Source organism: Rhineura floridana, chromosome 2 (assembly GCF_030035675.1).
Source record: "Rhineura floridana isolate rRhiFlo1 chromosome 2, rRhiFlo1.hap2, whole genome shotgun sequence".
Lineage (NCBI taxonomy): Eukaryota > Metazoa > Chordata > Lepidosauria > Squamata > Rhineuridae > Rhineura > Rhineura floridana.
Genome location: NC_084481.1, coordinates 116253732 through 116281664, shown reverse-complemented (window position 1 = coordinate 116281664; position 27933 = coordinate 116253732). Strand labels below are relative to the sequence as shown.

Sequence of the window (27933 nt, the reverse complement as noted above, 5' to 3'; positions counted from 1 at the left end):
GTGAATATGTCTTCTGTTTACAAATCCCTAAAAATGCTAACATAAGAAACCATCAACAGAAATACTGAACTTGAAGTGTATTGATTTAGTTATCTTTATTGTCGCGAACTGAATGCAGTGTGTCAGCTTGGTACATCCCCTGCAAGTCCTCTATAAAGAGAATACTTGTTCTCCTTTCTTTCATAGTATGCCAGTTGCATTTTCCCCCTCTGTAAGCTATGAAAGTGAGCTCTTTTGATGATGAAAAATATTTGCAGAATTAGCAGAGATCTCTTGTTCTTTTCCCTGGGCAAAACAGTCTGCCTTCTGCTGTAAAAGGCTCCTTTCAAAATCATCAGTATGTTCAAAACAGTAATTCTCAGAACCTGTATTCTGAGTTTAAGCTAAAATATTTCTTAATTTTACAACACTGGGTATAAATACATGAACGTAAAAGGCATATATTTTAGATTCAGAGATTTCATGGTAGCCCAAAACTGGAATCTTCAATAATTCAACCTTTTCTACACAATAGCTTTGTTTTTCTGTGAACATGGCTAAGAACAACATGGCTCTAAAGTTCTCTACTATTTAGCTAAAACAAAAAGCAACTAGTTTGTTACAGTTGAAACTCGGTTTATTCTTTGAACATGGCTGCCATATGATTTTTTCCCCTTTCCCATGTTACTGGATTTTGATTCAAAGACTACTGAAGTAAATGGAAAGGTTCCACTGATCTTTGGTGATAGAGGCATTAAGACTCACAGCAAAGCATTTAAAATAAGACCTAAAAGCTACATTTATTTATGACAGTAAAATTTCTGATGGTTGTGTTGATGGGATAGAAAAAAGAGGTGGTTACTAAAATATTAGGACCTCAAAGCTCTTTTTGTCGTTGCATGAAGAACTGTAACAATTTTTGTTTCTGGGAAACTCGGCATTTTTACATAACAAAATTACTTATACAGAAGTATTTTGCATATATAAAATGAAAGGCAGGCCTTCCCTGTACAAAAGTTAGGGAAGCAGTGTGACACACAGTCCCCTTTCTAGTGATTCTGACCTTCAGCTGGAGTAGGTTCTCCTTTTACAGGCTAGTTTTTAAATGACAACTCTCCTCTCTTGAATGACTTTGTTCACACTGTATATTGCACATAATTGGTAGATTATTTTCCTATTTGTCCATTTTAGGAACTATTCGTGTATGACCATCAAGCATGTAGTGGTTGCTTGAAAAGCCCATGCAGGTTTTCTTTGCCCTTGATGAACTACTAGCATGTGATGACTGCCATGTACAGAATTCTCCTTTAATCAAACCATGTCATAATATGAGCAATTGCCAACACATACTAAAAGCTGGATCTTCTATCTAGTTGCAAGTGCTCACAAGTGACTTACCAGAGACTTTTCATCGAACCAGCACATGGCCAGAGAGGCCTGTAGGCCCCATGCTTCTTCAATTTTCTGTTTCTGCTTTCCTCTGTTGTGTCTTGCACTCTTGCCTTGGTGCCAGCACTCTGTCCTTTTTATGATCCTGAAATTAATATGGCAATGCAGTTCTGATCTATAGGCTGAATTGTCTTCCTCTAGCTCTAGGCTTCTATTCCACAACTCAGTACAGTCAGTAGGAGGAACCACAGGCAACTGTAACCATGCCTTTCTAGCTGGATCATAAACAAAGTGTGACCAACAGGAATACTGGACTGATACCCATGGCTTAATTCATATAACCCATAAAGAAGACCCTACCAGAGAAACAACAAAATCTCTGATAGGATCTTTACTCTCTACAGGTTACTTGAAACAGTATAATCCATCTGCACATATTCAGACAGCCGCTTAAATGCACGTTGTGATCCTTGCTTGAGGCTCACTTAATACAAACATTAAAAGGTACCTTCTGTATTTTGTTTGTAACCTCACAAGTATCTGCAGATGAAAAAAGCATGCTGTCCTTTAATTTTATGTGAGAAACATCCTTTGTTTTTAGATTATAAGTAAAATCAGATAATAAAAATTTGGATAGAATTGTGTGCAGTATGATCCCAAAAGCTTACTGTCTTTTTCGGTGAAATAGTTTGTATTACTCACAAAAATGTTCAGGATACAGAATGTCTGGTGTTCCATTTACAGTAGGGCCCCGCTTTACGGTGCTTCGCTAATGCGGGGGTCTCAATTAGACGCAATTAGATTAAAGCCCCAGTCATATGGTGCTTGTTCGGCTTTTACGGCAGTTTTCAGGCATCACGCGCTATTCTATTCAATGAGTTCCGGTTTTCAGCAGTTTTTGCTTTTAGGCAGGGGTCCAGAATGTAACCCGCTGAATACTGTATTACCACCATGAACCAAACCACATTTCACAAAAAAATTTGGTACAGAGTCATGGCTCCACATGGGCTAAGGGTCCACTACTCAGCATAATTAAAAGTGCTGATAAGTGGCAGCAATGCCTGTACTGAATTCAAATGACATCAGGGACAACTAGCATATCTGGAAGAATGACAATAAGGTGACCACTGAATTAACTTTGTTTTAAAATAAATTGGTACTTGGACAAATTCATAGAGGATAGTCTGTCAATGTGTGTTAGCCATGACAGCTGAAACATTCATATTACAGGGTTCCTTTGATTACTAATTGCTGCTGGACAAACAATAGAGGAAAGTTTTTGCCTTCATGTCCCTTTCCCACAAGCATTAAGTTGTTGGAAACAGAATGTTGGATGGAAGTTTTAGCTAAATCTATTCAGACTACACTTGTGCTGTTCTCCTCAGCCCTTAAATACCCGAGTTTACACAGGCCATAATACCTTGTTCAGTATGATTTTCTTAGATCTAGGGGAAAACTTAAGTGACCCTCAATTCAAGATAAGGAAATTAACTAGTTTCCTCCCTGTGCTTCATTTATTGTTGGGCCACATTTGACACACACAATCTAAACATCTTTGGTTTCAAGTGAACTTCTGTCTCAAGTTGTATATGCTGTCCATTAGCTCCTATGGCTCCCAATCTAGCTTAAGTTCATCATGACCAAGTTTGATTTGAAACCAATGAAACAAGTGAGTCATGAATTTCAATGGGCCACAGTTATGACTAATTTTAGTTGGCTCAAGACCATGGTCTTGAATAAGAATCAATAGATTCTCACTTGATCTGAGTTCAGTAGACTTAAGCATGACAGCATGTGACTGCCTCTTCTGTGGCTTAAAATAGTATTCCTCAAGTTTATTTAGTAAACTAAGTATTACTAATCTAACAAAATGAATCTGTGACTGACTGGGTTCAGTTTAATCACCGCTGTTCTATAAACACAACTAGTCTTTGGACTCTTGACTCTGGAGTGTAAAACCATGACACAAAAAGTATTAAGTGGCAATCCTAACCCATTTACCAGGGAATAAGTTCTACTGAATTCAACAAGTTTCATTTCTGAGTAGACGTGGATAGGATTGTGATGCAAGTGATTATTTTTATTTTGGGAAGTAGTGCTTGACAATACTCACTTTCCCTGGGAAAATTGCTCTCCTGCAGTTTTCAGATCATAGCTCCTGTGAATGGAGCATATCACCTGCATGGATAAATTCTCAGGTTCAGTCCTTGCCATCTCCAGCTAAAAGAAATTTAGATACCAGGAATGACCAGATGAAAGACTAGTCCTAATTGGTAGAAGACAAAATTTCCAGAGTTTGGCACTTCACCCTACCTCATATTGAAATGTTTTAGTAAGAGATCATGGGAACATAAGAAGCTGTTTTATACTGAGCCAGATCATTGATCCATCTATGTTGCATATGCCAGGGGTAGAGAACTGTTTTGGCTCCATGGGCTAAATCCTTTTCAGGATCACCCTTGTGGGCCAAATTTGGTAGGTGGGTGGGGCTGCCCACATGTCAAATCATCCAACATCACAATCATGTCAGGTGCAAGGTGATTTAAAGTCCAGAAGTTGGGACTTCAAAGCATCTTGCAAGGCACTGCTAAAGCGAAGATTTTTTCCCCTGTTTTATTGGGGGCTCGGAAGCTGTCTACACTGACAGGCAGTAGATCTCTTACTGTTTCGGAGAGGTGTCTCTTCCAATTCTACTTGAAGATAAGGGGTTTGAAGCTTGGGCCTTCTGCATGTAAAGCAGATGCTCTGCTACAGAGCTCCCCACAAATGTATAACAAAGTTGTACATATCCATTTTCTTTCCAGTGCAATATTTATATGAAGAATGTTGTTTCACCCATACTTTGTTTACATGACATTTAAGGTAGATTAAATTGAACACACATTATGTTTGTCTGATTAAAAAAAACTAGATCATAAAGGGTGCTTGTTATTATTTATTACATTTATTAGTTGCTTACTACATAACATGTCTTAAAGTGACTGACAATTGTAAAAAAAAAAAAACAGGAAAGAGTTTATTTGCTGTCAGCAGTAGACAATAAACCAGGAACCTACATGGGGTAGTGGGCAAGAGATTTAGGGCAGGAACTGAATACTCAGGAATGGAGATGGTTATGGATTAAGATAATCTTACCAAGATTTTGTTGTTGTTATATGCCTTCAAGTCGATTACGACTTATGGCGACCCTATGAATTGGTGACCACCAATAGCATCTGTTATAAACTACCCTGTTCAGATCTTGTAAGTTCAGGACTGTGCATCCTCTGTGAAATTGAGTAAGATTTCTATACAATCTTCCTATATCTGTATTTTTGGATGCCTCTGTCAAGCTGTAGTGCACTTCACCATAGACAGGTGGCTCTGCAAACTGCAGCGTGACTGAGTCACGCTTGGCTCAAGGCCATGTGGTTGTGTGGGAAGGAAGGCTTGCAGGCAGGCAGGCAGCCAGACAAGATCAAGTGGGCAGCGGGAGTGGGTGGTGGGCAGCGGGAGTGGGTGTCGGGCAGCAGCCTGGGTAACCTGCAGAGCCTCTCAATGGGAGAACTCTGAGTCACTACTGTGAGGCTTCCCTTTCTGAGTACACAGCAGTGGGTGGGGGTTTGGGTGACCTGTGGGGCTGCTCCATGGGAGACCTTGCCATTGCTATGGCAAGGTCTCCCTTTGTCCCAGGCTGGGGGGGGGAAGGGTGTTCAAGACCAGGTAAGGAGGGAAGAGGTGCTTTGGCGACCTGGGGGAGGGGTTGGCATGTGAAGTGCACAGGGGCAGAGCCCTTAGTATTATTATATCAGTGGTATCTGACTTCACACAGACTAAACTGCATATACCAGACAGCACAAAATAACTGCCGGAGATGTTACATAGTTTGAGCAGATCTAATGGATATATTTTGGCACTGTCCAGTAATCCAGATTTTCAGAATTACAGTCTGTAATTTTTTCAATGAAATAACTGGATATTTATTATTGCAGGACCCGAAAATAATATTATTAGCCTATTTGAAAAATACAGTATTAGAGGTGGATCTTGAAGTTGTGTTAAATTTATTATTCAGGTAAAATCCGTATTGCTAGAGCTTGGAGGAAAAACACAGCTCCATTAGTTTCAGAATGGTTGGAGAAAATCTAGAACATAATTATGGTTAAATTAACATAGTAAAAAGGGCAAGTAATCAAGTAAACAGCTACTTAGAACTTTGGTTTTTATCACATTCTAGAATGATAAAATGTATATCTGTATACTAGGTTGTATTCAACATAACGCTAAGCAGATAGTTCCATCAGAGCAAGGATTTACCCTTGTGCAATTGAATGCTCTCCTCCCCCTGTGCCCCCTCAAAATCTGTTCTGGGTTTCCCCCCACCCTTCAGAGTAGATTTCAGTATGGCATGACCTATGTGGATGGAGAGAAGAGGGGGAAATCCTGTTGGCTAGGACAACTTTGTTTTTAAAAAACAAATTAAAAAAGATACATATAAAAGAGTTTTAATACAAACGTCAAAAGAAACAAAACAACATTTACTAAAAGCCCTCACATTATAAAAAGGACAACTCCTACCTGAGTACCATATGATCCCAAAAGAACCGAATGCCTGGGTAAGCAGGAACATCTTTGCCTGGCACCTAAAAGTTGATAATGATGGTACCAGGTATATCTCCCTGGGGAAAGCGTTCCACAGTCACTAACGAAAAGGCCTGTTGCCACCCTCCGCACCTCCTTTGAAAAAGACATATGAAGAAGGGCCTCAGATGATGAACACAGGGTCCAGGTAGGATTTTTATATCCAGTATTTTATCAAAAATAGCAAGTCAATACATTTATGTGTTAAGTTTGAATATAGGAAAACCCTGGTCTGTCAAGAAAGCTATTTTAATATACCCAAGGCTGTGCTCGTTACATTTTGGGCACTGTTTTACTTTTCACTAGCAATAGTACTCTCTGACACGGTTAAATTCTACCAGATGTGTAATTTTCTGGTGATCAAAAGGATGATCTCTGTCTGTGTTTATGTAAAGTAACAAAGTATCACAGTTGGGGCATTTCGCCAGAAATCTTGTGATAAGCAAAGGAAAACACAAGATTCTCATGAAATATTTAAATTCAACATACCTTACAATCTTTTGATAGGGCACTTCTGGTGGTTCCCCACACTCCTGAGGTTCAGTTGTCCACCAGGAACTGAAGACACTGAAGTTGGTTCCTAGTTCCCAGTTCCTTATTTACTTGAAAGTTCAAAACACTAAAAGAGAAGTTCACAGCTACAGCAACTCCAAAAGAAAACATGTCACTGAACCCCATAATATATGTTGAGGTACCCCCATATGATATATCACTGTGATTGGGGGACTCTCAGTGTCATGAATAACAATATATTTATTCAATAAAAATCATCAGGCTTCTGATATTGTCATAAATGCATAATGATGTCATAAAATCATAAAAAAATAAGTAACTGAGGGTGCCCACCCCAAAATCTGCTCTGGACAAGGACAAATCATACACTCCAGGCAAGGGGAGTGTGTCCTCTACGAGATGCCAGTGCGTCTCACCAGGCCTAGAGCTTCTGCTGGGTGCAAGGCATGCATAAGTGCATCTACGCAAAACCAAAATAGACAAGAACACGAAGGAAAATTAAGTAACTTGGGGTGCCACTCCAAAATCTGCTCTAGGCTAGGAAAAATCATACACCCCAGGAAAGGGGAGGGTGTCCTCTATAACATACCAGTGCTGGGTGCAGGGCATGTATAAGTGCATCTATGCAAAACCAAAATGGACAAAAACACGCTGAAAAAAATAAGTAACTGGGGGTGCCTGTCCAAAATCTGCTCTGGGCTAGGACAAATCATACACCCCAGGAAAAGGGAGGTTGTCCTCTATGAGATGGCAATGTGTCCCACCTGGTCCAGAGGTTCTGCTGGGCGCTGGGCGCAGATGAGGGCATCTATGCAAAACCAAAATGGACAAAAAGACGCAGGAAAAATTAAGTAACCGGGGGTGCCCACCCCTAAATCTGCTCTGGGCCAGGACAAATCGTACACCCCAGGAAAAAAGTGTGTACTCTATGAGATGCCATTCCTTCCCAGCTAAAATAATGAAAAGTAAATAGGGAAAAATATGTAATTTGGGTAACCACTCCAAAATCTGCTGTGGGCTATGAAAAATCTTTCACTTGAGCAAAGTGGATAGTGTCCTCCCATGAGATGCCATTGCATCCTGCCTGGCATGGTTTTTCTTGTGGACATATTGAACAGATATGGGCATCTATACACAACAACAATAATCAAGCTATGTAGAAATACATAAGGAACTGTGGGTTTCCACCACCAAACATGCTTTGGGCACTGCAGGTCACACACCCATGCATACAGGAGAGGGTTCCCACCCAATTCAGAACTTCATGTGTCTCTATGGCACAGACAAGGGCATATATGTATTAGAAAACATAGCGAATATGTACAGGAAAGAGAATAAGGAAATGGACTGCCCATCACAAAAGATGGTTTGGGGCACCACAAATCATACTTTGTTGCATCTGGGAGAGTGTCTTCTCTGAGATGCCATCCATGAATACTTTAGAGTGTCATCTATGACATTACATCTTCTTCAAGAAATCATTGTTTGTTTAACCTGCCACGTATCCTTCTGTCACCAACACCAATGGCTTTTTAAAATAGCCAGTGTGGTGTAGTGGTTAGAGTGTTGGACTGCAATCTGGGAGACCAGGGTTCAAATCCCCACACAGCCATGAAGCTCACTGGGTGACCTTGGGCCAGTCACTGCCTCTCAGCCTCAGTGGAAGGCAATGGTAAAACCACCTCTGAATACCACTTACCATGAAAACCCTATTCATAGGGTCATCAAAAGTCAGAATTGACTTGAAGGCAGTCCATTTACATTTTTTTATTAAGTGCATGGTATTGCCACATCTGAACAAACCACAAGGTAAAAATCTCTACCTATTCTGGAATTAAATTAATATTTAATTTGCCTGAAGAACGTATGCTCTTAGATACGTTTACCACACTTTCCATAGAGGCACAAGATGAAATTATAACCAATTTGCATATCCTAAGATCTACTCTAATTGATCTGAAATACAAAAAAGAAAACATAGGTAAAACTGAGTTTAACCCAATTGCTGACGCAGAAGACATGACTCTCATGATCTCTAATCCACCAACCAATGCGAATACTGATGAAAGCGCCTTAAAGAACGTGTATCTGCAATCCGAGTCAAACACCGCTTCATTATATACAGTCTCAAATGATAAAAAGGTGTATAAAGATGAACTCAAAGATGAACTGGAAAGGCCTTCAAGTTTATTTCAACCCAACTCTTCTTCGTCAAAATCTACACATGACGTAAAAAAATGACAAAGACCAAGTCTCTCCTTTTATACCCTAAAGTTTCTCTCATGGAACATCGCGAGATGTGTTGATCTGTGCGGTATTTGCGTTATCAGCGCTGTTACATTAGAGTATAAGTGGTCAATAAATCCAAGAACATGACATAGTGTTAAGAGTCCATTTACTCAGGACATTAAGGCATTAAGCAATTTTGTTTTCCCACATAGCAAGAGCTCATACAGAAAGCTGCTGCTCCTTCAAGAACAAAAAACCCCCACAGAACAAAACATAGAGAAGCTGGCGGCTTTCACTCCAGCCCTATCTCCCGGTTGCCAAGGAACCAGTTGACCTTGGCAGCCTGCATGTTTCTAGAAAGACATAACAAAAACTCTTCCTTGTTCTAAGCTTTCAGACTTGATGAAAAACAACCAGAGGTAGTAAGGATCAACAGCCCCCACCTTTTTCATCAAGACTGCATCCATAACATTTGCAACTATAACATTTCAATTTCAGCAATACAGTTCTACAATACATGGTTACACATATGCATCCAGTAATACATTTCAGTACATGGCATCATACATCACAGTTTCCAAGCTCAAACTTTATTAATCAAACTTTGGTTGTACACAAGTCAGATATAACGTTTCTGCATCCATCTCCACTGCTTTGTGCATACCTGGGCTGCTGACCAAACCCACAGTAAATCTGTCAGGAGGTTTCCCCATGTTAGCTCTCTCAGAGCGCCTTAATGGAATTGGAGCTGCTGCTCCTGCTGCACCCCCATCTGAATTTGTTCCTGGCATGGCTTGCTCAGGATATGTCATATTGTCAGCCTTACATTTCTTTGTTTTACGTTTGCCCCAAATCAGTTCATTTAATGCATCCTTCAGTGGAATATCTGTTCCTTCCACTTTCACCCCTTGTGTAGGTGTAGGTGTTGATGTTGGAGTTGTGTCATTTGATCCATTGAGAATAACTGTTTGCTTTTGATCCCAAGGCTTGTCTGAGACTTTAATGCTTCTGCTCAGAACAACCTGCTGCGTTTGTGGAATCCACACTCTGTAATATGCATTCTGAAAACCCAGCACTAACCCTTCCTGTGCTCTAGGTGCCAATTTGCCACGTCTTTTCCCTTGTGGAATGTGGACCCAGCAACGTGCTCCAAACCTTTCAATGTGCTGCACCCTGGGCTTTCTCCCAGTGAGTTTCTTGTAGGGTGACATTCCAATGGCACTATGTAACACCCTATTGTTTATATAATTCGCATACAGAATACATTCTCTCCAAAAAGAGTGTGTGAGACTAGAATCCTCCAACATGGCTCTCAAAGCTTCCTGAAGTACCCTGTTTTTTCTCTCCGCAAGCCCGTTAGAAAACGGAGAAAATGGAGCTGTCAAATGTTGTTCTATACCTTCACTTTCAAGGTATGCATGTAATGCTTTGCTTGTAAACTCTCCCCCCTGGTCTGATCGTATCGCCTTCACAGTGACATTATGCTGCATTTGAATCTTCTTGATGAACAGTCTCAGCTTCTGCTCTGCCTCATCTTTCCTTTTGAGCAAATAAACATGAGTAAACCTGGAGAAATCATCGACCACTACCATAAAGTACCTTGCACCTCCTCGTGAACTGTTTATTGGCCCTGATAAATCAACATGAACGAGCTGGTAGGGAGTGGTTGTCGAGCTTTCCGCCTCCCGGTTTATAGGTGCAATTGTCATTTTTGCTTTATGGCAGGCATCACAATCAATTAACTGACCACACTCTGTCAATTTCATGTTTTCACTCAGACTCGGGGTTTTCTTAATTGTTTCATAATTTGCATGCCCCAGCCTTCTGTGCCAATCATGCACACAGCCTTTATGTGTCTGCGCCTCAGCACCAAACGCAACACACCCTGCTTGAGTGCTCTTTATTACGAACTGTGAATCCTTCAGGCTCCCTTGCATGCACACGTCACCCCCTCTTTTCACAAAACATTTGTCTCTGTCAAACACCACTGAAAACCCAATGCTGGTCAGTTTTCGAACAGACAGAATATTATTAGACAATTCAGGGACATACAATACATCAGAAATTATGCCAATCTTACTCAGTTTCAGGGTCCCTCACGCCTTGACAGTTCGTCTCGATCCATCAGCTAAAATAACAGAGTCCTGCACCCCCTTTGAAGTGTGCAATAAATGTAAGTCCTTTACGAGGATATGGGATGCTCCACTGTCACAAATCCAGTCTGTATCAACTCGAGGCTTTTCTGCGCTGACAAAGTTCACACTGCTCTGCTTCCAGCCTCCATCTCTGTTCCTTTGCTTGACTGCACAGTCTCTTTGAATATGTCCACGTGCTCCACAAAAATAACAAGTTTTCAGCCGTTGCTGCTCCTGGTAGTTTGCCTGCTTGCTTCTGACAGCTTCCTTCGGCTCAGCCTTTTTTGCCTCCTGTCACCGCTGCCACTCCTGGGACAAATCCTGCAACGCGTCCCACATACGTCTGGCTGAGGGTTCATCTCTCACGTACATCAGTTGAGAATTGGATAGAGCCAAGATAATACATGCCTGCACCTTCTCATCTTTCCGCGTCCAGGCCGCTGTTGGTGGTACCAGTGGGGTCCCTTCAATCACATCAAATAACTCCTCTTTTATCAGGAAAGCCTGCATTCTCATCTTCCAGCTGGCGTAATTATTTTCATTAAGTCTCTCCATTGGCATTCCTCCAGACATGTTTACAGCCATCTCTGCTCACCTCTGTCTGGCACAATCAATCACGCTGCTCTCTGGAACTCAGTCTGCAGCTCAGACCACTTACTTCGTTGTAACGTGCGCTGGATCTGGGCCCATAACCCTGTTGATGTGTGCGGTATTTGCGTTATCAGCGCTGTTACATTAGAGTATAAGTAATCAATAAATCCAAGAACACGACATAGTGTTAAGAGTCCATTTACTCAGGACATTAAGGCATTAAGCAATTTTGTTTTCCCACATAGCAAGAGCTCATACAGAAAGCTGCTGCTCCTTCAAGAACAAAAAACCCCCACAGAACAAAACATAGAGAAGCTGGCTGCTTTCACTCCAGCCCTATCTCCCGGTTGCCAAGGAACCAGTTGACCTTGGCAGCCTGCATGTTTCTAGAAAGACATAACAAAAACTATTCCTTGCTCTAAGCTTTCAGACTTGATGAAAAACAACCAGAGGTAGTAAGGATCAACAGGATGGAGAACCAGAATGGTAGACCCTTCCTATGTCTCCTTTTTAAAACAACATCATATCCTATGTCTACAGGAAACTTGGTTAATGAATGATTTGGATCTAGACGGCTTTACGACATACCATATTAAGGCGACTCCTAGTAAAAGGGGTGGCCGCCCGAAGGGAGGTATCTGCACTTTGATCTCTACCGAGTTATATCTCCAAATTATTCCAGTTGAGCCACTAGTGGATTTGGCTCTTACTGTGAGTTTAAAATTAAAGTCACACCATCTATTATTGATCAATAATAGTGAAAGACAAACAATCGGGTGGGAGTAATATTACTAAGCTAAAAAATTATCTATTAAATTTGACTGCCCAATATCCGGAAGCAAACCTCATATTATTAGGAGACTTCAATGCCAGAATGGGTTCATCTGATGAGGCTTTATTTGCAAAATACCGTCTGGTGCCCCCCTCTCTAGATGGATTAAATACCATCCCCATCAGACAATCCAAAGACCAAGGCATAACATATGCAGGCCTTTGTCTCACCAAATTGATTACAGAATTAAATTTAATTCTATTAAATGGTCGCACCAACGATGATAATGAAGGGGAAAATACATTTCTATCAAGCAGAGGAGCCTCAGTCATAGACCTAGCAATTGTCTCTCAGGAACTATATCATCTAATTAATATCTTTAAATGTATTGATAGACCTGAAAGCGATCACTCCCCTATTATGATGACATTGATTCATGACTGCTTCCCAATTCAAATTTATTCCCAAACATTTTCTAGTGATTCATATGAGACCTCTAAAGGCAGAATAAAGTGGGTTCCAAACATTGCGAGTGAGATAAAAGAAAGACTGACTGCCCCTGATTTACTTGCTCTAAAGGATGTAATACAAAACTCCACTCAACCTCTAACAGTCTTAAAATGTTTCCATCAAGTAATGACCTCTCTAAAAACATTAATATTATTAAATGTTAAATTTAAACCTAAATCAAATAATGTAATATCACATTCTAAAACATGGTTTGATAAAGACTGCATCAATAAAAAAAAACTATTGATATTAAAGTACAAGGAGTACAAAGAGAACCAAGATCTAGAGGCCCTACAAGTTTATTGTGAGGAACGAAAGCAATTTAAATATTTAATTAAAGAGAAAAAGAAATTAGGACTTCAGCAAACCTGGCAACGTCTCCTCTATGCCTCTCAACTAAAAAATTCAAATCTGTTTCGGAAAATGGTGACATGTAATTGGCCAAGATCTTGCCCTAATATGGGTTGCTATGTTCCTCCCAAGGAATGGGAGAACTATTTTACTAAAATCTATAAAAAAGATAGTAACTGCAGTGAGATTGATGTATCCCTAAGCGATATCCCTAAATGGGACTCGGTAAATGTAAACGAAATAGTAGAACTTATTAATAAACTAAAAGCTAATAAAGCCCCTGGTTCGGATAACATTCCACCTGAACTATTCAAATCAAACTTAGATTGGTGGGCCCCCTTGCTTGCTGCTCTTTTTACACACATTGATTATTCAATGGAAATACCTAGCGACTGGGGCACAGCAATAATTGTTCCAATTCATAAAAAAGGCTCGAGGTATGATCTGGCGAATTTTCATCCTATTAGCCTTCTAAACATCGTTAGTAAATTATACTCGGCACATCTCTATTATAAGCTAATCTCATGGACGGAGCAAAATGAAATACTGGCCCCAGAACAAGCTGGATTTAGGACAGGCCGCTCAACTATAGACCACGCATTGATTCTCAAACACTTTGTTGATAAATACAAAAGTGAATCTAGGAGAGAGCTGTATACTGCCTTTATAGATCTAAAAACAGCATTTGATTCTATCTCTAGAGAGAGGCTTTGGAACAAGCTTGCTAAATCTAACATCGATACACGCCTACTGACTCTTATACGAGCCCTATATAAAGATACATCCCTTAGAGTCAGATGCAGTAATAATGGGCAGCTAACGAACCCAATCCCCACTTATAAAGGGGTCAAACAGGGATGTATCCTTGCTCCATTACTATTTAATATATATATCAACCCAATAGTTCAAAGATTATCGCAAATATCATCCCACCCGCCCAGTCTAATGGAGACTGCTAGACCTATTTTGTTATACGCGGACGATATTGTCCTGATCTCAAGAACCCAGGTTGGTCTTAGGCGACTACTGTCCTCAGTAGCCCTATTTTGTAAACAAGAAGCCCTTTCGATTAACTACGAAAAATCAAAGGCCCTGATCTTCACTAATAAAAGAATAAAACATACTTGGCGTATAAATGGCTATCAAATTGAACAAGTAAATGCGTACAAATACCTTGGAATGACCTTCCAAGCCTCGGGTTCATGGTCTTTACATGTGAAACAAGTAGTTTCTAATGCCAAAAGAACCATGAAGGCTTTATTATCTTTTTATTATAACAAAGGCGGCCAAATCCCCATCGCAGCCATAAAAATTTTCAAAGCGAAAATAATCCACAGCTATTGTATGGCTCCCAGGTATTAACTAGTGAAAAATTTAGGTCTTTAGAAGTAGTTCAAAATATCTTTCTTAGATCCATACTCGCAGTACCCACATGTGTTCCCAGCTTCATGTTAAGACTAGAAGCTGGACTTCCTTCTATAGAGTCACGTGTATGGATACTCAGGATTAATACATGGCTTAAACTGACGTTCAACCCAATTGGTCTAGCACCCCAGATACTACATGACAAATTTCACTCTCCATGGAATAAAATGATTACTAACAAGCTGAACCACCTAGGCTTCTCAATCCCGGAAATTTTGAAAATGGGTCATATAAAAGCCAAGGAGCACATTCTCCTACGTATTAATGATAGAGATCTCCAACAGCACTGGATGCTTGTTAAAAAACACATCTATAATACTAACCCTCAACTTGCCATGCCATATTTAACAAATTTATCCCTACCGAAACATCGCAAGGCATTCACAATGGCAAGATTCAACTGCCTACCATCTGCAATACTAGAAGGCAGATTTAATAAAATACCTTACTCCGATAGAAAGTGCCCTTGTGATGAGGGGGTGGTAGAGACATTAACCCACGTACTTTTCTATTGCCCATACTATTGTGAACCTAGGCACCAGTTAATTACACCTTTAATCACTCACCTACCGGGAAGAAGCGAAGGTTTCTACGCAAATTACTTACTTGCGGACAACTCACCATACATAACCGAAATGGTGGCCAAATTTTGTGCCATTACTATAAACTTAAGGAAATTACGAACTTCAGAAAACTAATATCGTCTGACAAGCTTTTAATATTTTAATATTTTAATATTTTATCTTTTGTTCTTAGAGATTTTTTTTTTTGTATTTATTTGTGTTTTGGTCAATGACCGCAATAAAGATTGACTGACTGACTGATGGAGAACTGAACTTGGTTAATCACAATTACGTTCATATATATATATTAGGTGATTAACGGAATCCTTATAGGGATCCAGAGCAAGCTTGAGTGAAGTTCTGTTTGCTGCTTTCAAAACTGTCTTATATATATATATGTGTGTGTGTGTGTGTGTATATATATATATATATATAAACGTAATTGTGATTAACCAAACAGAGGTGTTTATTGTATTAACAAAACGTTTCAGCTTCCGCCTTCATCCGCTGCCAACATACAAATGCTGTTCCCAAGGTGGCAGTTATAGAGCTTTGAGGATGGAATGCTCAGAGGGGCTTCATTTGCAGAAGCTAAGTAGTGGTGTTGTCCTCCAGGTTCAGGCCATGTGGGGCCAATGTGTCCAGAGAGTAAATCCAAAAGTTCTCCCTTTGGGTCAATGCTGCTGGAGCTGCTGGCATCTCTATCGCTGTTATGGAAAAGTCCAACAGGCTGTGACCCTCGATGTTAAAATGCTTTGCAACTGGTTGCTCCACTTTTTTTGTCAAGATTGCCGACTTGTGGTTCCTGAAGCGCGTGCGTAGGTCAGTTGTGGTCTTTCCTACGTATTGGATATGACATCTTATATATATTTGTAAGCCGCCTTGAGGGCCTTTGGCCAAAAGGCGGGGTATAAATAAATTTAATTAATAAATAAAATAAAATAAATTAGCATGCAGGGTGCAAAGGTCCATGAGAGATGCATTTAGTCTCCCTTCCCCTCCTAGTGCTGCTGCTCCAATTAAATGGGAACTCCATTCTCTATGGTTGCTTTTAAGTGGGGGGCAATCTAGAAGATCCAATCATGGGCTTTCCTATCTCCAGGGCTGGCCCTGCCCTTAGCCAAAGTGAGGCAACCATCTCAACTGGCAGATGTTGGGGTAGTGTTGGCAGCCACCTTCTAGCCCAGGGGTAGCCAGTGTGGTGCCCTGTAGGTGTTGTTGGACTCCAGCTCTCATCAGCCTCAGCCAGCTTGGCCAGTTTTCAGGGGTAATGAGAGCTGTAATTCAACATCATCTGGGGGAGCCATCATGTTGACTCCCCAGGCTCTGGTCATTCCTCCTGAGATCAGCAACCATTCCTCTCTCTTGTGAGGACATTTATTTTTGTCACATGGCCTGTCCTGTACCCCCTAAGCAGGGGTGTAGTCATTCAGGGTCTTTGAGGGGTGTCTTAGACCCTTTACTTTTTTGGGAGCAGGTCCCAGCAGGGTTCCTACATCTCCAGCACCCTACGAGCCAATCAGCATGAAAGGGGAGTCAATTAGACACCGAGAATAGTCTTCTAACAAGCTTCCTTGTCCTTTTTTGCTGACTGGAGCCAATCAGAGTAAAAGAAGATGAGATATCCACTGAGAAGACTCTTTGTAGTAGCTAACACTCTCCCCTTTCATGCTGATTGGCTCTTAGGGATGTCTGCTGTTGTGGGAGAAGGCTAATCTGCTGCCCTCAAGTGAACTGGAGGATACTGCCCATTGTCAGTGTGGAAGTAAATCTCAGCTACCAGTACATTTAGTAATTCAAGCAATATCTTTGACAGTGAGAAAGGACAGTCAAATGGTGACAGTGGTAGAGAAGCAGATAGCAACAGTCAAGCCTAGCCAGATTATTCTATAAATTTAGGATGGATAATCTGAAAAGGGGGTGTGGCTGTGCCTATCATGAAGGGACCCTGCACTTCTGAATTTGCCACTACACTACTGGGGACACTGGCTTCCCATCCCTGCTGTAGATAGTGTGGTCACTTGCGCATAAAGAGGCCAAAAGGAGACACAGGTCTGCATAGAATTTGCATAGGCTAATAAGAGCATAAGAATCAGGCCAATAGCCCAACTAGTCCAGCATCCTGTTCTCAGAGTGGCCAACCAGAAGCCAATAGGAAGCCCACAAGCAGGACCTGAGTGAAACAACACTCTCCTTGCTTGTGATTCCCAGCAACTGGTATTCAGAGACAAAGTGCCTCTCACAATGGAGGCAGAACATAGCCATTGTGGCTCATAGTAGTTGTATCCCCCAGAAATTTGTCTAATCCTCTTTTGAAGCCAAGTTGGTGGCCATCACTGTCTCCTGTAGGAGTGACTTCCATAGTTCGACTGGGCTGTGCATGAAAAAGAACTTCCTTTTGTCTGTCCTGAATCTTCTGACATTCAGCTTCGTTGGATGTCCATGAGTTTTAGTCTTGTAAGAAAGAGAGAAGTTATCCCTACCTGCTTTTCCATGCATAATCTTATACATTTTTATCATGTCCCCTCTCAGTTGCCTTTTTTCTAAACTGAAAAGCCTCAAATGCTATAGCCTTTTCTGATAAGCAAATTGCTCCAACCGCTTGACCAACATGGTTATCCTTTTCTGATCCCTTTCCAACAATGCAATATCTTTTTTGAGGTGAGGCAGCCAGGACTGTGTACAGTATTCCAAGGGAGGGCTAGGGATGGGTGAGAAATTCAATTCAGATTGCATTTCTAACAAATTCACACCTTCTGAAACAATATGAGGACTGAAATACAGAGTCATCCTTCCAAGTTCATACATTCAAATTTTGCATCACAGTTCACTAACCAAACAATGTTTACCAAAGGGCATATGTTAGGTGAAAGTGTGCATACAAATGAACACAGGAGTGAAAATAACATGCAAATATGCATTATATGACAAGAAACTGGTTCCAGAAATGTGTACATTGGTGAAAAATGCCTACAAAAATATATTTAGTAGGAGAAATTCTCACTAAACTGCTGGAGAATTTTCCTGAAGATTTTAAAAAAACAACCCTGCAAATTGCTGCAGAAATGTGGAGAACTGAATTTAAGATTGGGAAAATGAGAAATGGAGAGAACCGAAAATGACCGATCTTTCCATCCTTTGCGAGGGCTCACCATAGATTCGAATAATGGTATTATGATAGTGGCAGTTTTCTTTTCAGTCCTATTGCTAATGTTCCCTCATGTGGCATTTGTCCTTTTCACACCTGTCACACACTGGGTGGGCATTTTCATCAAGTTATCCACTATGATCCCAAAGTCTAGTTCCTAGTCAGTTGCCTCCAGTTCAGTTGCCATAAGCTCATACTGGAAATTGGGGGGTTTGCCCCAATATACATCATTTTACACTTGCTTACATTGAATGGCCTTTTCTATTTTACTTCCCATTCACCCAGTTTGGTGAAGAATCCTTTTGTGACTTTTCGCATTCCAATTTTGTTTTAAACACCTTGACCAATTTGCTGTCACCAGCAAAGAAAGAAACTTCACTGCTTGCCTCCAAACTCCAGGTGGTTTATGAACAAGTTTAAAAGTGCAGGTGCAAATGCTAATTCTTGGGGGAGGTGCTTTCTACATTCCTTCATTGGGAGAATGGTGCCTTCTACCAACTCCGGTTGGTGGCCCAGCTACATCCCTATCTGGACGGGGATAACCTGGCTTCAGTTGTCCATGCTCTGGTAACCTGCAAGTTAGATTACTGCAATGCGCTTTACGTGGGGCTGCCTTTGAAGACAGTTTGGAAACTGCAGCTTGTGCAAAATGCAGTGGCCAGATTGATAACAGGGACCAGACAGTTGGAACATATAAAACCGATTCTGGACCACTTGCATTGGCTGCCTGTATGTTTCCGAGCCCAATTCAAGGTGCTGGTTTTAACCTATAAAGCCTTACACGGCTTGGGACCACAATACCTGATGGAACGCCTCTCCCGACACGAACCCACCCGTACACTACGCTCCACATCAAATGTCCTCCTCCGGGTGCCTACTCTGAGGGAAGCTGGGAGTCTGGCAACAAGGGAGAGGGCCTTCTCAGTGGTGGCCCCCCAATTATGGAATGATCTTTTTGACGAGGTGCTCCTGGCGCTGAAAAGATAACAGTGTTGGCACCAGGTTAAGACTGTTCTCTTCTCCCAGGCATTTTTAACAGCATTTAAATAGCACGTTTTTAACTTGCCTATCGGTTTTTATGGGTTTTAATTTGGTATGGTTTTAAATTTGTATACTTATCTTTAATGTTTTTAACTGTAAATCGCCCAGAAAGCTTTGGCTATGAGGCGGTATATAAATGCAATAAATAAATAAACCCAGGCTTTGTACAGATCATATAATGAAAAAGGCAAAGGAGTCAAAAAGTATTTATCAATACATTTATTTCCTTTTCAGGTTAATTTAATCCTGGTTATTTTTATTAACATTTTTTGAGGAGATATTTGAGGAGAAAGTGTGTGTGGCTTCTACCTCTTCTGGTTCTCTCTCTATCCTCCTTCTCCCTTCTCAAGAAACAGTAGTCACTTAAGTAGTGCAATAGTACAATTGTTTAGCATTTCTTTTCAAGGTTACTTAAAGAGTCTTGCCTTGGTTCAGAAGGGGTCCCTGCTGTCACAGCTGCTTCTCTGCTGGGAGAAACTGTGTGTGGCCTCCACCTCCCCTTACAGCCACCCCTTTCCTCCAAGTTTTCTACTATTTGGAGCATTGGTTCAGAAGGTTTCCATGCTGTCGCACTTGGCTATTTATTTATTGGTTTGTGACCTCCACCACCCCTTACAGCCACCCCTATCCTCCAATTCTTCAGAAGATTTCTCATAATGTCATATATACAAAGTTTGCTCAGTCATTTCTCAACTGACAGCATTACCAAGGCTGTCATCTGAAACAGCGTTCCTTGAGAATGGCTTCATCCTCTTCAGAGCTTCATCCTCTTCATCCTCTTCAGAGCTTCATCCTCTTCATCCTCTTCATCCTCTTCAGAGCTTCATCCTCTTCATCCTCTTCAGAGCTTCATCCTCTTCATCCTCTTCAGAGCTTCATCCTCTTCATCCTCTTCAGAGCTTCATCTTCTGCTTCTGCTGTTGTCATAGGTATAGTCATGAGGATTCTGAGTAACGTTTGCTCCAATGCTGGCTCCAGATTGTTCTCCAAAAGAAGGTATAGGAGCATGGAAACATCCCTACATTTGTACAGTTCTGTTGTCTGGTGTAGGATGCAGAGCTCTGTCTTCAACCAATCTTTATCCAGCAATAAATGCCTGCTGTGGAAATCTCTGTGTGTTGGAATCAAAGTCCCCTGTATCAGTGATGAACTTGAAAGATGACTGGTGAATACAAATTGTTCATTGGCATGTGCGATGATGATATCACAGGTTTCCGATGCCACACAATGTAGGATCACCTTTGATTTGTTTCAGGGAAGGTGAGATTCCAAAGGTAATTCAGCAAACAAGCTTCAAATGGACTCTCTCACAATATCAGTGGAATCCCCAGACTCTGATAGAGATGTCTTCACTGCTGCAGAATCCATGGCTGTTCTTTGGAATCTATGGTAGAGGACATTGGTGTGATCATTGTAACAATTTTTTTTATCACTTGCAGAAAGTGCAGTGGAACACGTACCCCAAGTAGGAGGACTTTTATTAAGAGAGACCCATGCTTCCTGCTCATCACAGTGGCAATCAAGACAAAACCAACAAATAAGGAACAATTTGATCCTCGTAACTTTTCAGCACAAATTGGTATTAATGACATTACGTAAGTGTACTTCTTTATGACTTACAATTCTTTCCTACCAACCTTCAGGTTGAAGATGCCAAAGGGGACATACAAATTCAAATTAATACTAAAATAATGCACATCAATGTACAAACAGAAGATGCTGTTAGTCTTTATTATGGTATCTTCAACTTTGAGAGCAAACCTAAAGTACCAGGCACTATAAATCACCTTGTTACGAATTTTTCAGTTAGCACACATGTACAGTTCCCACATGCAACCCTGACACCCCTTTTACAATCTTTTGTCATTGACACTTGAATACATTCCAGAATTTTGGCACCCAAGAGTTAGCCAGGAAAGCAAAGATAAATCCAATGTACATTTAATTGTATGAAGAGAGAATTAGCACACTTATATCTGAACATATGTTAATTGACAGACACAGAACTTAATAGTGTTGTGCGCACCCTTAATTTTGGGACTGTGAGAGACTTCCAGGGGTTCCTGCACTTACCCTGGGTTTGTTTTCCTTTGAATGAAGGTCAGCGGAGACTGTGTTGTCTTTAGGAGATATGGTTTTATTTACCATAAAACTGAAAGACTCACAGCATTAACAACCCAACATATCTTGCTACCACATTAGGTGTCTTGGGGAGTCCCACAAAGCCATTGCCTTGGGTTTCAGTATACAGAGCAGAGAAAGCCTTTGTGCCTCTCCAGTTCCCAACTACAGTTCAGACTAAAACAAAAATCTACCTCCAGGGGGGTGAGATCACTCATCCGCCAGAGTCCATATAGCAACAGTACTGCTGTGGACCACATCTGTAGGCATGTACATCGACCACTCAACAGTCCCATTAACTCACAAAGAGAGTGGTTTGGCCAAAACAATTAACTTCTTAAAGGAATTGGTGTAACCTGTTCAGCAGGTATCTCTAATGCAAACTGCATCACTATAGATTCAAAATCACAGGCGGATTAGTATACTAACAAGAGGCAAATTTTATAGAGTTAACGTTAAACATACAGGCTACCAGTTTTAAAAAGCATGCATGAAAACCCATAGAAACTCTAGGATGCAGTCAGGGAAAGAGATTGGGGTGGGGGAAAGGATGTTGGTTGAGATGAAGTGAATAGAGATTTGCATTTAAGAGGTTAAGGTGGTATCAGAAGGGAAATAGATGCTGGCTACAGCTAGTTACTTTAGAAACAGAAGGGGGACTTGTCAGTAGAATAATGGAGATTGGGCTATGTTTTCTGGGGCTTTCTGAAAGTTTGAAGGCAAGATTCAGAATAAAGAATGTTCTGGGTCTGAGTAGTCAGTGAGAAGCAGGGCTGTGGAGTCGGTACACCAAACCTTCGACTCCAACTCCGACTCCTCTATTTTCTACTGTCCGACTCCAACTCCACCCAAAATTGCTTCCAACTCCACAGCCCTGGAAAGGGCTGTAAATGTCTTTTTACATTGGAAGCTCTCATAGGAGCATTTTTATCACTGCCTGAATATGTGCTGATCTTGGCATCACAGCATTTGTCTTCATCTGGGTCCTGTGTGTCATACACTGACACACAAAATGTTTTCCATCTTGAGTTATGGTGAAATGCTCAACTACAGCTGACTTCATGGGAAGCTTCTTTGACATTTTGAATTTATATTTTTAAAAATATGTCAATCAAAATTTATTTTGAAGTCGGAGTCGGTACATTTCTACCGACTCCGACTCCACTCAAAATTGCTTCTGACTCCAACTCCACAGCCCTGGTGAGAAGGTGGGAAACCACAGCATCATTGTGGATCCTTCCTTGGCCACATTAAACCCAAGCCAGGACTCATATCTTGGGCTTCGGACTACTGGATACAAAGTCATTTTATTCCACAGTTGGAGGAAAACTACATTAGCACAGAAATGGAGCTGGAGTATTTCTTTTCCCTCACAATGGAGGTAAAGGGAGAGATTGTGTTTATTCTTTAAAGAAAGAGGTACTGGCAGGGAAAAAGGCGGACAGGGGGAAGAAAGAGTCCCACTGTCCTGTCCAGTGCAAACCCAGCAGGGCTTTGGAAGTGGTGGTTCTTCCACCACAGTCTCTCCTCCTCCAACCTTTTATACTGTTTTCCAATCCAGATGTGCAACATAAACAGAAAAAATGCAATGGTATGTAAATTACTTGTAATGGTATGTAAACTAACTACAAATTAAGCCATAACATCTCAACTGTCTCTATATAGGCTGCTATTGAACATATTTATGTGTATTTTTTAAAACCAGCTGATGGAAAACACATGTGAGGAGAGTGCTGTTGCACTCATAATCTTCTTTGGGTTTCCAATAGGCATCTAGTTGGTCACTCGGAGAATAGGAAGCTGGGCTATATGTGATTTTGTGAACTGCAAAAATGTCCTTAATTTTTAAAATGTTTACTATTTTTTCCAGGTACAAAGTGGTGGGGATAACTTTCAGCACTGGAAATCACTTTGTTTCTTTCCACAATCTGGGAAATGCAAGTGATTGGAACTTCTGCGATTGAATTAGGGGGCTTCAAAACACAGGATGTGGTGATGTTTGTGCAACAGATGAGTTGTTCCAAGACTTCACAAAGAAAAATAGTAGTCTGAGTCATATTGTAGTAATAAGGCTATAAAGGACCAAATAATAACTATCAGAAGATGATATGCAATGTGCAGTTTAGAAGGCGCTCTTCTAAATCTCCTGCTATTAAAGAGAAGATTGAAAACCAGGAGATTACGGGGAATACTATATCTGCCTTTGTCTCCTGCAGAATTGCGTCCTTAAATCTATGTCACTGAGTAAAGTTTATTTGTGGAGCAGGCGGCAGAGAATAAGTGGAATGGAGTCCGCTTGGCAGGGGTAGCTCTGGCAGAAAGTCAAGCACTCGAGAGTGGGATGTGTCTCCGTCCTCCGGTTAGGGCTGCAAGGATGCACACCTTAACATGGTGAGGGGGTTTGAGAGTGTTGAAGAAGCTGAGAGCAATGCCATCAGGAGTCTAGACCAAGACTTAGACTCCTAAGCAGGGGCACCCAAGGTAGAATGGTCAAAGCTGAGACACCAGACTAAGATGCACCCAAACTCAGAGGAAGGCAATGATAAACCACCTCTGAATATCTCTTACCACGAAAACCCTATGAACAGAGTATCCAAAATGCAACATGAGATAGTGCTGGAAGATGAGAACCCCAGGTCAGATGGCACTCACCAAGCTACTGGGGAAGAACAAAGGCCAAGTACGAGTAGCACTGTGACTAATGACGCAGCTGGGTCAAAGCCAAAAGGAAGCCCAGAGGCTGATGCGAAAGAGTCTGGAGTTGTATGACACACACAATAGGAACATGGAATGTGAGAAGCATGAACCAGGGAAAGATAGAAATTGTCAAGGAAGAAATGGGACGCATCAACATTACAATACTTTGTGTGAGTGAACTAAAATGGATGGGAATGGGACATTTTCAATCAGGCAACTACAAAATATTTTATGCAGGAAATGAGAAATTAAGACGAAATGGGGTTGCTTTAGTAGAGAGAAGTGATGTAGCAAATGCAATTAGGAGCTACAACGCAAGGTCTGAGCGAGTTATATCAATGAGATTAAATGGAAAACGTATCAACATAACCATAATCCAAGTCTATACTCCAACAGCAAAAGCAGAAGAGGAATTGGAGAGATTTTACGCAGAAGTACAGGAATAAATTGATCACACACCAAAACAAGATGTGCTGATGATCATGGGGGATTGGAATGCAAAAGTAGGGAACAGAGAAGAATTAGAAATTGTGGGGAAATGGGGCCTAGGAGACAGAAATGAAGCAGGAGAAAGACTTACTGAATTCTGTGAAGCCAATAATTTGTTTCTTGCAAACACATTTTTTGAGCAACCGAAAAGACGACTGTACACATGGACATCACCAAATGGTCAATATAGGAATCAAATTGATTATATAACTGGTAGCAGAAGACGAGAAGTTCCATACTTTCTGTGAAAACAAGACCAGGAGCATTTTGCGGTACAGATCACAAACTGGTCGTATCGAAAATCAGAGTAAAGCTAAAGAAGACCAACAAAGCAATCATAATGCCAAAATACAATTTAAATAACATCCCAGAAACATATAAAGATCAAATAAGGAACAGGTTTGAGGCTTTAAACTTAGTTGACAGAGAACCAGAAGAACTATGGAATGAAGTCAGAGACGTTATCAGGGAAGAATGCAAAAAGACAATACCTCTAGTTAAAAAGAGAGAAAGACCTCAATGGATGACTGAAGAAACTCTTAAAATGGTTAAAGAGAGAAGGAAAGCAAAAGCAAAAGGAGATAGAAACACAGTCAGAACCCTAAATGCAACAATACAGCGACTAGTACGTAGGGACAAAGAGAACTATTAGAATAGCTACTGTATAGAAATAGAAGAGGACAACAAAAAGGGCAGAACAAGAGCCCTGTTCCAAAAGATTAGAGAAATGAAATCCTTTAAACCAAGAGTAGGGATGTTGAATAATCAACAGGGGAACACACTGACTGACCGAGATGAAAGGAAAGGAAAATGGAAGCAATACACTGAAGAACTCTGTAAAAGAGATGCTAGGATGACAGATTCATTCATGGAGGAACTATATGATGAAGAACCAGAAATGTTAGAATGTGAGATGAAAGCTGCTCTTAAAATACTTGGAAGAACCAAATCACCAGGAACAGATGGCATACCAACAGAGTTGCTACAAGTTACTGAGACTGAATCTATCCAATGTCCTCATTATGAACTGTAAAGTTACATAAATCTTATGTTGTAATTACTTTAGTCTTTTTGACGTTCAGCTATAGTCCTGCTTTTTTGTTTTCCTCTTTAACTTGCATCAGCATTCATTTCAAATCATTACTGGTTTCTGCTAGTAGTATGGTATCGTCTACATATCTTAAATTATTGATATTTCTCCCTCCAATTTTCATACCTCCTTCATCTTGGTCCAGTTTCGCTTTCCGTATATGTTCTGTGTACAAATTAAACAAATAGGTGATAAAATACACCCGTCTCACACCCTTTTCTATTGGGAAACAATCGGTTTCTCCATATTCTGTCCTTACAGTAGCCTCTTGTCCAGAGTATAGGTTGCGCATCAGGACAATCAGATGCTGTGGCACCCCATTTGCCTTCTTTTAGACAATGCCTGTAAGCAATATTATTTAGACAAGCTTCACAATATGAATTCCTTTTTTAATCAGCTAGTATCTACTGGTATTTTATTGGCGTTTTTAATTTTTTTAAATGTATGTTTACTTGTACTAATTTTGTTTGTTGTATACTGCCTTGATATATTTTATGAAAGTGCAGATTATAAATATTTCAACAAATAAATGAAATTGGAATAGCAGGTTTGAAACTCAGGCTTTGAAAGGCTGTTTTAGGAGATTATACAGAACCTTCCAGTTTTTTTGAAAAGCTGGTTTTGGTGTAAAATGTTTGTTGTCGTTGAATTAAAATGAGGATTTCTTCTCACACTATTCATATTAATTTTCAAAAATTATTTCCACCTGTTGTGATCCTTTGCTATAGGAGAAATATTAAGGATTTCTTGGTCGAGTTCTTTTTTTAATCCCAATTTAGTTACCAAGTACAACTTTTTACAAAGCGAAGCTTACACGTTATTTTAAGTTTCACCGCTGCCTCCTATAGTCGCAGCCAAGATGACAAGATCGTTAGAAGCGAAAATGAAACCTTGTAGCGGAAATAGCTCCCAGGGAACCAACTTGCTCCTTCTGAAACCAAGGCTGCGCCTCGTAAGCAAGAGGCATGCAAGGGGGAGATGGGCTAACGGTCAGCAGGGGCCTCCTCCTTGGCCTCTTGGTATGTCTTTGTGGCGTCCTCCAACCGGCAGGTAAAGAGTCCGACGGGGACGAGCCCCAAAGTCGCGAGGGGCGATGGCGGCGTTGTCTCTGCGGCAGCAGACACCTGTCGATGTGGCGCGTTGCATTAATTTTAGCTCCACTCGCGGGGCTTCCTCTCCACACGTTTAATGGGAGCAAGGTGAAAGAGAATGCAGAAACACTCCGGAGAAAATTAGCTAAACTCGTGGAAAGTTTGTAGACGAGTTGAGGGGGCAACACAGGGCACTCTCGCTCTCCGAGGAGCAGCGGTTTTCGGTCAATTGGCGAAGTACAGTACCTTAAGTCAAATGTAGTAACTGAGCCTAAGAAGGACGCGATTGTGAATAGAGGAGGGAGGGGGTGCTTAATTGCTTCCTCAACAGCCGGTTAAAATTCCAAGGCTTGCGTCCCCACCTGTTTTCACCAAAGTACGCATATGCAATTAGATGTGCGTTTAAGCGCACGGCGTTTTCTACACACTTTGCCACGGCGGGGGCGAGGTCCGGCTAATATGGATTGGGACTATAGTTTGGGGAGCAGTAGGGTTTTTTAACCCTTTACTGTGGCACAATCAGATCGGGCACTCCACGTCGCGCTTTCGATTTGCGTTGAGGAGGAGGGAGGAAACCCCTCCCATTTGGCGCGTAAGGAGAGGCGTTCTGAATGGGCTGGGCCTATCGCGCTGGCAATGTCGGTAAAAACCCAGACCCTGCTCTCCTGGCTGAACTTTGGCCCTTTAGGCATGCTTTTGGCTTCCCGGAATCTCATACTCAGCAGCAGGAAGTTTTCTGACCACTAGATGGTACTGTAAATCCCAGAAAATTCTGGTTTCAGTTCAAGTTGAGAGAGAGAGAAAACCCTCCTTGTTCAATTCAAACGGGTTGCCAGGCTCAGGGCCTGAGAATGAGCCTGTATCTTTAAGAGAAGAGAAAATACTGCTAAGTACAGGTTTCTTGCAAGTTGCAACATTGTAATGGGAAAAACCACAATGTGAAACAATGTTGCAAGAAAACCTGCACTTGGCCGTATTTTCTTCTCTTAAAGGTCATTCTCAGGCCCTGAGCCTGGCAATCCTAAAAAACGCCCTCAGAACAGACCAATAGCTCAGTATGGGTTAAGAGACAGATCATTAGCTTGACCCATTCTTTCTTAAAATCCACATATTGAGGCTGTTTCTCCAGCAAAGTGACATGGGTTAGTAAACAAAAATGAGATCTAGGAAAGCAAAGAG

General features: G+C 41.1%; 1 protein-coding gene and 1 long non-coding RNA gene across 2 annotated transcripts in view; one reads left to right on the top strand and one right to left on the bottom strand.

Annotated features, from left to right (window-relative positions):
- Positions 1–1379: 1379 nt before the first annotated feature.
- On the bottom strand, positions 1380–27446 carry LOC133377051 (uncharacterized). Its single transcript, XR_009760603.1, has 5 exons — positions 26478–27446; positions 6478–6607; positions 5926–6084; positions 3482–3588; positions 1380–1513 (listed from the first exon to the last, which is right to left on the bottom strand). It is a non-coding gene; the product is annotated as an uncharacterized LOC133377051 (long non-coding RNA).
- The window catches only part of NCR3LG1 (natural killer cell cytotoxicity receptor 3 ligand 1), a 37895-nt gene continuing 36500 nt past the window's right edge, over positions 26539–27933 (top strand). Inside the window, exon 1 of the mRNA XM_061610252.1 lies at positions 26539–26713. Within this exon, the coding sequence (XP_061466236.1) occupies positions 26629–26713 (85 nt within the window). The 5' untranslated portion in view covers positions 26539–26628. The remainder of the gene's footprint in view (positions 26714–27933) is intronic.